The 12,745-nt window shown below is 49.2% G+C and overlaps 1 protein-coding gene across 3 annotated transcripts in view; it reads left to right on the top strand.

Annotated features, from left to right (window-relative positions):
• Positions 1 to 11,690, top strand: part of DMTN (dematin actin binding protein) — a 57,756-nt gene extending 46,066 nt beyond the window's left edge. For 2 of the 3 annotated variants that reach the window (XM_053401330.1, XM_053401328.1), the window contains exons 10-14: positions 2,553 to 2,662; positions 2,768 to 2,873; positions 5,350 to 5,414; positions 7,935 to 7,983; positions 8,959 to 9,216. In XM_053401330.1, coding sequence (XP_053257305.1) covers positions 2,553 to 2,662; positions 2,768 to 2,873; positions 5,350 to 5,414; positions 7,935 to 7,983; positions 8,959 to 9,050 — 422 coding nt within the window. In that variant the 3' untranslated portion in view covers positions 9,051 to 9,216. The other variant, XM_053401331.1, reaches the window with a different exon arrangement.
• The last annotated feature ends 1,055 nt before the right edge of the window (positions 11,691 to 12,745 follow it).

Consider the following 12,745-nt stretch of genomic DNA (forward strand, 5'->3'; position numbering starts at 1 on the left):
GCTCTCCCAGGCCCACTCCAAATTCAATCTTGCAAAACAGCGGCTTGTGCTCCTGCAGGGCTTCGGATCTCTCCATTTGTGTTGCTTGGGGTGCGATCGCAGCCTCCTCCATCTTCATCTGCCCTTGCACTTGCCCAGTCGAACCAATTTCCTGAGTTGGTCGCTGCATAATTTCTATGTTTCCTGTTAATCCATATTCACTGGCTACAGCAGTCATCAAGTCCAACTTCTCCTTCATCAAACCCGTCTTCTCATGCAACTGCTCCAGCAAAGCATTTATCTTGCAAAAAGCAGACACCAAAACTTCCTCCCCACACATTTCTATTCAAGGTCGAACAGCTGGTCCCACGATCCCAATCTCGCAGCTGTGAGGTCTCCAAGTAAACTGCAGCAACAAATTGACAAGCTCCCTCTAGGGGACACAATTTCTATTTGTATCCATCTTTTTAAAACATGTCCAACAAAAGAAAGTTACTTTCAATTTTCAATTTTCAAATACTTTGTTTCTTTAAAATGCAGAAGGCAGCATTGAAGTCAGTTTGGTTCTCTTTTTTAACTATCTGTCAAAATGCTCCACGTACAATCAATGGACGTCTCCGACAATTTCTGTCCTGACACCACGTTCCCAGGTTTGAGACGATGGAAACTTATTTTCCTTTACTCCCTCTCCTGCAGGCTTAAACAGTCAGATTCCCCCCCCCCCTTTTCACCTGCTTCCAAGGGGGTTTTAATAGTTGTAAATGCAGGAAATTCCAACCTTTAAAAACAACTTTCCAGGCTATTAGATTGTAAGGTTTTTGCTTCAGTCTATTTACAAAAAGCGGGAGGCGGACTTCCTGTTTTGAACCTTCCCGCTTCGGAGCCTAATTCAAGTATTTCTTGATCCAATTTTCCGTTTTTACTCACGGGTACTTGTTTAGAGTCCAATTGTCAACAGGAAAAAGTCAGCGCTCTCCGGCGATGGCTGTGCGGCTTCCCTCCGTGAAAATAGCAATCAGTTCGCAGCACCGCGCTGCTCACCCCACTTCGCTCCGGAGCCCCAAATTGGGGTTCCCCGCGAGTAGGGGAGGCACTCCTGGTGCTCTGCCGAACCCCACGTTCCCAGGCTCCCTCCGCCTGGGATTTCTAGCGGGTCCCCACCTTCGCCGCGGTGGGCAGACCCAATTTCCACGGAGCCCGTTCCCCCAATCGGAGGAACTCCGCCATTCGCCGATGGCGCTAACCCGGAAGTCCCCCAAGATGCTTGCCGCTGTTGTAGCATACATAAATAAGTTGTTTTCTTTGGCAGGTCTTGTCCTAAAATCCCTAGCAAAAATGCTTCTGGTGTTTTGTTTTTTTTACAAATGTCATTTTAAACATTTTTTTCAATTCATTATATACCATCTCCCAAAATTTTTTAACTTCTCTACAGTCCCACCACATATGATACAAAGTACCTTCTTTTTCTTTACATTTCCAACATGTATTGGACCCGGTTTTGTACATTTTTGCCATTTTTACTGGTGTAATATACCAACTGTACATCATTTTCATGTAATTTTCTTTCAAAAGAGAACAGTCTGTAAATTTCAGATCTACCTTCCACAACTTTTCCCAGTCTTCAAATTGTATATTGCGTCCTATATCTTGTGCCCATTTTAGGTACTAGCCGTTTTAAACAGTAGCAATTCCTTGCGATATCCTTTGCATTTCCAAAACAGCTATTTACAATCTTCAAAATAAATAAATAAAAGCAGATTAAAACATACATCACCATTCTACAGGGCAGGCTTGTCTAAACAAGAATGTTTTCAGCAGGCACCCAACAGAATACAGTGAAGGCGCCCACCTGATCTCAATAGGCAGGGAGTTCCAAAGTGCAGGCACCGCCACATTAAATGACCAGTTTCTTACAAATGAAGAACAGGTATTATATGGCCCTGTAATAATGCCAGCTACACAGGTTGTGGCAGCTGAGCAGACGTGAGGCGATCTCGCAGGCAAACTGGTCCCATGTTCTAGTTACAGGTAGGTAGCCGTGTTGGTCTGCCATAGTCGAAACAAAATAAAAAATCCTTCCAGTAGCACCTTAGAGACCAACTAAGTTTGTTCTGGGTATGAGCTTTCGTGTGCATGCACACTTCTTCAGATATCTGGAAGAATATTCCAGTGCTACTGGAAGGAATTTTTTTTTTTAAAAAAATTGGTCCCATGTTGTTAAGGGTGGTTGATATAAGAATAGCAACCCCTTGAACCTGGCCCAGTAGCAAAGCAGTCACCAGGGCAGATTTATCAGCGCAGGTGCTGCCAAAGTCTGTCAGCAATTGTGCTGCAGCATTCTACACTTGTTGCAACCTCCAGATCAGGTGCAAGTCCTAGCTTCACCCTCTTTGGTCCCTTTCATCTTCCCCTCCCCAAATGGATACTATAAGGTTTTGGCCCTAAGCACACTCACCTGGGGAAAATGTCCTCTGAAATTGGAGGGGGGGGGTCATTTTTGAAGGTGAGGAGACCCTCCGCCCAAGAAGCTGTCTGCCGCGTGCGAGACACCCTCCTGCCTTGTCTTTCTGCAGAGACCGAGTGGCGGCGGCGGATGGCCTCCAAAAGAGGCGAGGACGAGGATGAGGACAGCACGGAAGAACTGGGGAGCCTGCGAGAGTTGCAGAAGCAAGAGCTGAGCAAGGTGGGGAGAGGGCTTGGGGGCAGGCGAAGCCGGGTGGGGGGCTCCTGGGTGCCGGTGGCTCCTTGTGTGGCTGAGCTCCCCGCCCCCATTCTCTCTCTCCGCCAGGTGGCCTCCAACCTTGGCAAGCTCATCCTCAAGGAGGAGATGGAGAAGTCGCTCCCCATCCGGAGGAAAACCCGTTCCCTTCCAGACCGGACGCCCTTCCACTCCTGTGAGTAAGCAACCTCCCACCCCACCCCCTGCTAAAACCAGGGGCTGATTTCCCAGGCTTCTCGTTCTTTTTGTCTTGAAACAGGAAGGGCACATCTTTCGTGCACCCCGTTTGTTTGTTTGTTTGCATTTATAATCCACCTTTTCCTCCGAGGTGCTCAAGATAGCACTCTGTTAGAATTCCTGCTCTATGATTGCAGTCATGGGATTGTTGTCTATCACATGATGGTGTATGTTTTCATTCCACAGAGTGGGAAGTGACGGAGACAGGATGTTTGTGTTACTGTGTTCCGTGAAGTGGGACTATTGTCCTTTGTTCTTATTCACTTTGCTGTCTGATGCTAGAGAGAGAGGGAGCCATGTTGCAGTGCTCCGTGTGTGTTTGTATGTAAATAAAGTAGATTAGCCAAAATGCTGAGTTGCTGAGGTCTGTCACACAAGGTGCACAAACTCTGCAGATCTCTAAGTGTGCCAGTGTCGGTTGGCATCGGTCGCTGTGATGTTCGGGCAGAATAAAGCTTCTGAAGCTTCTGAACGATTGACCAGGAAGGAGGGAACATGCCAGTCGGGCATGTGTCTCTGCCAGGTTCCTACTCAAGTGTAGGCTGAACTCCTGACACAATCATGGTTCTCTTCTTCCCCTTTTTATCCTCTCAACGACCCTGCCAGGCAGGTTAGGTCACCCAGTGAGATTCATGATGGCTGAGTGAGGATTTGACCCCTGGTCTCCCAGGTCTCCGGCCGACACTCGTAAGCGCTATGCCACACATAATAATAATAATAATAATAATAATAATAATAATAATAATAATAATAATTTTTTATTTGTACCCTGCCCATCTGGCTGGGTTTCCCCAGCCACTCTGCATGGCTCCCAACAGAATATTGAAAACACACAAAAAATTCAAACATTGAAAACTTCCCTAAACAGGGCTGCCTTCAGATGTCTCCTAAAAGTCAGTTGTTTATTTCCTTGACATCTAATGGGAGGGTGTTCCACAGGACGGGCGCCACTACCAAGAAGGCCCTCTGCCTGGTTCCCTGTAACTTCACTTCTCACAGCGAGGGAACCACCAGAAGGCCCTTGGAGCTGGACCTCAGCGTCCGGGCTGAACAACAGGGGTGGAGATGCTCCTTCAGGCCGCTTAGAGCTTTAAAGGTCAGCACAAGACGCAAGAACGCAAGACCTGGTCCATCTAGCTCAGTACTGCCTTCGGAGACTGGAAGCAATCGCTTTCCAGGGTTTCAGGCAGAGATTGAACCAGGGGCCTTCTGCATGCAGATTTATGTCTTACATCAAGTTTACGCCAACTGTACTCCTGCCGTGATCTACAGAAGGAAACCATAGAAAAAGTTGAGATTGGCACACAACATGACACCACTTTGTCCTCTCCTGGGGAGAGTGGCGGAGTGAACAAGCCATGCCCAGAATTGCACACACACACACACCTCGTTCCCAATGCAGGCTGAATGAATGACTGGGAATGAGAAGAGCAACTGACATTCAGAAGCACTGCTGCCTGTGTCTGTGAAGGCATAGCAGAACCTTCAAAATAGTAGCTCTCCCCCACGACTTTGTCCCTCTCGAGAGACAATGGAGCGTGCCTCCAGGGGGCATGTGTCCACAGTGGCTGCAGGAGAGACTGGTATCTCGTAACTGCTGCCTCCCCAGTGTTGTTTTTGCTGTGTTAGCTGCGTCAAAGTGACACAAGCCTGGGCAGTGTGTCTGGAGGTCCTGGGCTGCCCAGACGACAAGACCCCCCTCTCAGCCTCACTGGAGTGGTCTAAAGGAAAGCAGAGCAATACATTTGACACCAGCTTGGCTGCAGGAATTGCTGGAAGGAGGCATTTGAGACGCCATCCAACAGTCTTAGGGACTTGGGATTTGCATAGGCTTTACACCTTAGCCTTTTCTTCTCCGAAAGATGTCCCACAAGGCAGTGTGTACATGAATTTGTCTAATCCTCTTTTAAAGGTTGGTGGCTCTCATTGCATCCTGTGGCAGAGAGTTCCACAGTTCAGCTGTGTGAAGAAGCAGGTTTGGCCAGAAGAGCTCAGGAGACACAAGAGGCGGCTGCCCTCCTGCAAGTTTGCCTGAGCATTTGACCCCATGAGAGCTGTCCCTGGTGCCCTTCAAGTGTTGTGGCCTACAATTCCCATCAATCCTTGCCAGCCTGGCCACGCTCCCATCAGCCCCTGCACCAAAGAGCTGTGCTGCCTGGGGCTGATGGGAGCTGTAGTCCAAAGCCAGCTGGAGGGCGCCTGGTTGGGGAAGGCTGGTCTAGAGCAGCAGTTGTGCCCCTTGGCCAGAGCTCCTTGTCTTGCTGCCGCCCTGAGCAGCAGCCCCACGGCCTGACCCTTTTCCAAGCTCCCTTCCAGAGCTGTCATCTGCCCATGTTCTTGAACTGTTGCTCAACCCAGCTTAACAGGAGCCCTTTCCCCAGCCATATTAATCGCTGCTCTTCCTCTTTTTCCAGCTCTTCACGGCGGAAGCTCGAAATCTTCCTCCCTTCCTGCCTACGGGAGAAGCACCCTCGCCAGGGTAAGGTGCCAGTTAGGGGGCTCTGCCCTGAACCTTGCAACCTTCAGCTCTATGAGTTCATATATATATATATATTATATTTTTATTAAGTTTTACATAACAAATTTAAATTCAAATACATCATTCACCTCCTCATTTAGGATTCTCTGAATCTCTTGACTTCCCTCTGCCCTTCCATGGTTACCATTATCAATCTTTTATTTCATTTTATCTGCTTATCTTATTTTCTCTAATTTGTTAAAAGAATAACAACCCACTTTTCCAGGGGTTTTTATACATTACAAGCATTACTCAAATCCTGCCAAAGTTTTTAAAATTGTTTACGGTGTTCTCTTGAGCACATTATAAATTTTTTCCCATTCCTTCTTAAAATTCTTTACTTCCTGGCTTCTGATTTTCCCAGTCAGTTTCGCCATTTCGGCGTAGTCCATCATAGTCCTTCAGCTTCCACGAGTTCTAGTGTTGTGACAGAGACTTTTGTCTTTCCCCTTTCTTCTCTTGGGACTTTCCCCAACCCATGGTTGCATTCACGGCAAGCGCTTTCACGGTCTGGATTGGGCCCATGAAATGCTATAATGCCCCTTGCCTGCCTGCCTGGAGATGGTGTTTGTGTGTGGGTTTTGTGCTTCTGGAATGTATGTAGCCTGCTATGAAATGAGAGCAATGCATTTGCCGCTTTGACCTGTTTTGCTGCTCGCCCTGAGCTCCGTTGAATGCAGACCCTAGAAGATTATCCACAACGTGGTTCAAGTCTTGAGTTGAGACACACTGCCCATCTCTGCTCTATCCCTTGGATGGAAGTAGAAAAAGTGAAGGTGTTTGGAGGGAATGTGCATATTCCACACATCTCAAAGTCCTCCGGTTTCCTTTTTATGAAAGCAGTCTTGCTCTTGCTGGTGCAGAGAGGGCTCAAGAACAGTCTAATCTGAGGCGGTGGAAATCACCTCAATGATCAGAAGAAGGGCCAAATTGTTCTAAATTGTTCCAAATTGTGCCTGTTCCTCTGGGGCCTGCTTCCATTCTGAAACCATAGAATCTTAAAATTATAGAGTTGGGAAGGAACAGCAGGGAGTTGGAGCATCTTCTAGTCCATGGGTAAGCAAACTAAGGCCCAGATCCGGCCCAATCGCCATCTAAATCCAGCCCACGGACGTTCCGGGAATCAGCGTGCTTTTTCATGAGTAGAATGTGTCCTTTTATTTAAAATGCATCTCTGGGTTATTTGTGGGGCCTGCCTGGTGTTTTTACACGAGTAGAATGTGTGCTTTTGTTTAAAATGCATCTCTGGGTTATTTGTGGGGCATAGGAATTGGTTCATTCCCTCCACCCAATATAGTCCGGCCCCCCACAAGGTCTGAGGGACAGTGGACCAGCCCCCTGCTGAAAAGGTTTGCTGACCCCTGACTAGTCCAACTCCCTGCAGTGCAGGGAACCACAGTTGAAGAATTCCTGACAGGTGGCTATCCAAGGACCTCCAAGGAAGGAAGCTCCAACACTGTCTTCCGAAGGAGTCTGTTCCACTGTCAAACTGTTCTTACAATACAGAACAACCAACCAACCAACCCCTGTGTTGCAAGCTAAACACAACAAACAATACAAGCAACACGCAGGCCAGTTTACTAGATAGCACTGTAATTCTTAATGCATAATATACATGATTTAGTAACAAAAACATGATTTGTTACTAAATCATGTATATTATGCTGTAAGAATTACAGTGCTATCTAGTAAACTGTTCTTACAGTCAGAAAGTTCTTCCTAATATCTTGGATCCCGAACGCTCTGGAACTCAGACGTTTTGGCTCCCAGACACCGCAAACCCGGAAGTGATTGTTCTGGTTTGCAAATGTTCTTTTGGAAGCTGAATGTCCAGCAGGGCTTCTGCAGCTTCTGATTGGCCGCAGGACCTTCCTGCGGCTAATCAGAAGCAGCGATTTGGCTTCCGGACGTTTTGGAAGTTGAACGGACTTACAGAACGGATTCTGTTCAACCTCCAAGGTACGACTGTATTTAATTGGAATATCCTTCCTTGCCCTTTGAATCCCTGTGATTTGGGTCATCCGCTCTGCAGCAGGTAGAAAAGCTTGCTCAGTCTTGCATGGGGCAACTCTTCAGGTATTTGAAGATGGCCGTCAAATTCTGATCCACGCCATCTTTGACCAAGAACCGCACAGCTGGCATTGGCCCTGCAGAGAGACCTGCTGGCCTGGGGCTGAGGTCCCACAAGTAGCCCACATCTCCTGCCATTATTGGGAGGTGGAATCCTTCTGCCACAAGCAGAAAACCTGAGTAATAAAGGCACAATCACACCACGGACACGTGGAATCGGTTGCCTTTCTCCCACAAAGCTGCAGTTTCCAGGAGTCTTTGGGGAAAGTGATGTGTCCTTTAGATGTGCGGTCTGGATGTGACCTAGGAAAGATCGAAGCGCCCCCTCTCTTCATGCCACAAAGGCACCAAGGTTGACATGTCTCTGTGGGTGACCCTGACTCTTCTCCTGCTTTTTTCCGCCTTCTACAGCTGCAGTCCACAGAGTTCAGTCCTGCCGGCAGTGAGAAAGGGAGCCCAGGTAAGCGAAGCTACAGGGTTGGGGTTGGGGTGGGGCAAAGGCAGACCTCTCATCTGCTGACATCAGTCACCTGCCCTAGCTTGGACCCTCTTCTACTACTTCTGAGCTGCTTCTGACCTCCCTCCCGCTCACAGAATTGTAGAGTGGGAAGGGACGCCAAGGGCAGTGTTAGAAACTGGGACAGAAAAGCTAGGAGCCAAATGGCTCCTGGGACCTGGGTTGCAGGCGCCAAAACAGAATGTCTAGTCGCCATTTGGGGGGGGGTTGGCAACACTTTTTATTATTTTGATAGGCATGAACTAATACTCAATTCACATAAGTGGCACATTGTCAATATCACATTTTAAGCAGAAACTGCTAATACATGTTTGATTTGGTGTTTGCAATAAAAAATATGGGTACCATACTTCAGTTTTCAAAACACTCTTTTTATTAACATATTGCCTATCCTTAACATATAGAGTGGTACCTCAGGTTAAGTACTTAATTCTTTCTGGAGGTCCGTTCTTAACCTGAAACTGTTCTTAACCTGAAGCACCACTTTAGCTAATGGGGCCTCCTGCTGCCGCCGCACCGCCGGAGCACGATTTCTGTTCTCATCCTGAAGCAAAGTTCTTAACCCGAGGTACTATTTCTGGGTTAGCAGAGTCTGTAACCTGAAGCGTCTGTAACCTGAGGTACCACTGTACTTCGATGCTTCGAAGCACATACATTTCAGTAATCCTCGAGTGTCAGCCAGGCGTGAAAATAAAGCACCCAGACTTTTTGAGGTGCTCACAAACGGAGAATCTTTAGGTGCAAAATGCTCCTGGTGCCCTGCTAATTTTGAACCTTGCCAGAGGGTCATCTACTTCAACCCCCCACAATGCAGGAATCACACTAAGTGGTCTTGGCCACTTAGCAATGAACCAACTGAAGAAGATGGCAGGGGACTGTTCTCTGGTCACCTTCAGCCCCTTTCCTTCTGTCTTGCAGGTCTACAGGTGAGCACACATGCCCAGCCACAGGTGGTCCCCCCAAGAGGTGATGTATCAGGCCAGTTCCCCCACGGATACCCGGGAGAGTGACGGCGTCTCACCCAAACCCCAGAGGAAGGCTGAGGAGGGTTTGAGAGGGGGGCCAGGAGGGAATAAGGTGGTGCAACTGGCTGCCTCCTGTGGGTCCACAGCCATGCCAAGCACTATTTCTGTGGGAGAAGGCCCTGCAACTGTGTTGGGTTTATTTTCCCTCCGCAGAACGGCCAGAGAGGGCGGATGGACAGGGGAAACTCCCTCCCTAGTATGCTGGAGCAAAAGGTGAGAAACGCCCCTGGGGCCATGGGGGAATATCCACCGTCCTTTCGCATGGGGGTAATGTGTCCTGATGTGCCCACAAAGAAATGCAACCAAGTGGCCCCTTCGTTAACTTTGCTTTTCTTCCTCCCTGAAGATTTACCCTTACGAGATGCTGATGGTGACGAATCGGGGGAGAGTGAAACTGCCTCCAGGCGTGGACAGGACAAGGCTAGAGGTACAAAGAAATAGCACTGGTGCAGATCTACCTTTCTCAACCCTGGCACCCTGCAAATCACTTCCTTGCTATCATCATCATCATCATCATCATCATCATTACAGTCGTACCTTGGCTCCTGAATGCCTTACGACTCGAACATTTTGGCTCCCAAACGCCGCAAACCCGGAAGCGAGTGTTCCAGTTCCAGTTTGCGAACGTTCTTTGAAACCTGAACATCCAACGCGGATTATGCGGCTTCCGATTGTGTGCAGGAAGCCCCTGCAGCCAATCGGAAGCCGCACTTTGGTTGTCGAATTTTTAAGGAAGTCGAACAGAATTCTGGAACGGATTCTGTTCGACAACCATGGTATGACTGTATTATTGTTGTTGTTTTAGAAAATGTATAAGCCACTCGATTGTCAGAAAAACTCAAAAGGGCTTACAGAAGAGAAAAAGCAATTAAATTGGCAGTAAGAAGAAATAACCAGACATTGGAAAAGTTAAGATAACCAGAGACTAAAAACATATTAAGACTTGCATCAACTTTCTAAACATCTGGACAGGCTGGTTTAAAGAAAAATGTTTTTAGCAGGTGCTGAAAAGAGTAAAGGTATCAATACGCAGCGAGTTCCAAAGTTTGGGTGCTGCTGCACTAAAATATCAAGTTCTTACAAATGTGGAACAGGTATTATGGGGCACTTGTAACTGCGCCTGTCCTGCTGATTGAAGCAGCAGAGGGACCACATGTGGGGTAAGAAGGTCCAGATGTTGTTGGGCTTCAACTCCCAGCAGCCTCAACAGCCCGCATGGCCAGTGGGCAGGGACGATGGGAGCTGTAGTCCAGCTTCTGCAAGGCACCAGTTGGTGTGCATAATACTGAACTAGACAAACCACTTGTCTTGACTCAAGATAAGGCAGCTTCCCATGTTCTTTGAATCTGACATGAGATACAACCCCTTTCAAGACAAGCACCTTGCCTTACCCGCCTACGTGCCCACTCGACCACTTCGGCATTGTTATAGGCTCCACATTTGTAAAAACTCTCTTATTTTTCAGCCTGGCAGCACCTACCCTTTGGAACTCCCTGCCGATTGATTTCAAACAGGCACATTCACTGTACCCTTTTGCAGCGCCTACCTAAATGTTTACGGGACGCGGTTGGCGCTGTGGGTTAAACCACAGAGCCTAGGACTTGCTGATCAGAAGGTTGGTGGTTCGAATCCCCGCGATGGGGTGAGTTCCCATTGCTCGGTCCCTGCTCCTGCCAACCTAGCAGTTCGAAAACACATCAAAGTGCAAGTAGATAAATAGGTACCACTCTGGAGGGAAGGTAAACGACATTTCGGTGCGCTGCTCTGAAGTGGCTTAGTCCTGCTGGCCACATGACCCGGAAGCTGTACGCCGGCTCCCTCGGCCAATAAAGCGAGATGAGCGCTGCAACCCCAGAGTCAGTCACAACTGGACCTAATGGTCAGGGGTCCCTTTACCTTTACCCATATGTTTTAGAAAGTTGGTTCAGGTTTTAATTTGCTTCTAAAAAGTTATTTTAACTTTTCGTGTGTCTTGACTGCAAACCACTCAAGTGGTTTCATGATTCTTATGAAATGAAGAAATGAATGAATGAGCAAGCCTTCTTCCTTCTCTCCCCATCCCAGCGCCACCTGTCAGCCGAAGATTTCCTGCGTGCGTTCGAGATGTCGCCGGACGAATTTGGCAAGCTGGCCCTGTGGAAGCGGAACGAGCTGAAGAAGAAAGCCTTCCTCTTCTGATCCCAGCCCCCGCGCAGAGCCGACATGCCCGGCGTGACGCTCCGTGCGTGTGTGCCGACCCGTCTTTCATCACAGACGCTTTAGGGCTACTCTCGAGCTCGTTCGAAGGGACGTTGCTCCTTTCTCCCCACCACCACCCAACCGCCCTCACTGCAGAGGTGGCTGCCATGCCTTGACTCTTGGGGCAGAGGAAAAGTGGGTCAGGAAAAGAGTGGTGAGCACCCTGTGCTGGATGTGGCGGCTGCGGGGGGTGCCAAGTCCCTTCCCCACTCCCACCCCAGTGAAAATCAGCCATGTGTGGGGTGGGAAGAGGCCAGGGTGGAGATAAGGTGTTCTGTGCTGCCACCCTTAAGCTCATTCCGTTGCTGGCTTTACTCCCAGACCACGCATCCTCTCCCCCCTTTGGCACAAAGGCCCATCAGGTTTTCTAAACTTGGGCAAGAATGAGGCCCAGCGGGCAGATCTGAGCATCATGGCAGACTCCCACCCGGCAGCAGGGCCAGATTGAAGAGGGTCTCTCTGCCCCAGCATCCTCTTCTCACAGGGGGCAGCCTTGCCACACTCTCCCATTGATTTCCGCCCCCTTGTGATTGGTACTCAGCTGCCCACTGGACGTGCCCAGCCTCTGCTGGAGTGAACGTGACCTGGGGCTGCTTCTCATCTAAATGGCTACCAAGCAGCAGGGTGATGGCTCCCTCCCCAGCAAACAGAAAAAAAAGCTTCCTTTGCTAGCTCCTGCCCCTGCTGCACTGGACAAATGGAAGTATTTTGTGGCCACTCTCTACAGGAGGAATGCAGTCACTACCACGGTGCCCGCAGGCATGGAGAAGGGCATAGAGGTGGGCTTCATTTGGAATCGAGGCATGTGTCCAGGCCCCCGTTCTGCAGGGGGTTGGACTAGGTCACTTGGAGTCACTTCCAACTCTATGGTTCTAGTTTCTTCCCCACTGCCAAAAGCTCCCTTTCCAGGCCAGCTTCCTCTACCCATTTCTGCCCCAGAATTCCCAACTCTTCCTGCAAGCTGGTCCTGGGCCAGCTGTATGTGGCACCTGTTTCCTGCTCTCCCTCTACCCTGCCATCCCAACCATCTAGGCTGTAACATTCTTCTGTGCTGCACCTGCTGCCTGCCCCCCCACCCCAAAATCTGGGGGCCCCTGCAAGCTCTAGTCAGCGAGACTTTGAGGATGTGCCTGAAGAGAGGAATGCATTTACCTGCTGCTGTCATGCCCGTAGTTCAGGCCCGCCTATGTGCCTCCCCCTCCACATACCCTGCACTCGTATGTACACAGATCTACCTGCCCTGTCTCCACAGCTTCATGCTAGTCCTGTGGAAAGGACTGCAGAGAAGGTGGCTTGATGCAAAGCCTGGGTATGCCTCTGCTCCTGCCCAACCAGTGTGGTGTAGTGGTTAAGAGCGGTGGACTCGTAATCTGGTGAACTGGGTTCGATTCCCCGCTCCTCCACATGCAGCTGCTGGGTGACCTTGGGCTAGTCACACTTCT

Source organism: Podarcis raffonei, chromosome 8 (assembly GCF_027172205.1).
Source record: "Podarcis raffonei isolate rPodRaf1 chromosome 8, rPodRaf1.pri, whole genome shotgun sequence".
Taxonomy (NCBI): Eukaryota; Metazoa; Chordata; class Lepidosauria; order Squamata; family Lacertidae; genus Podarcis; species Podarcis raffonei.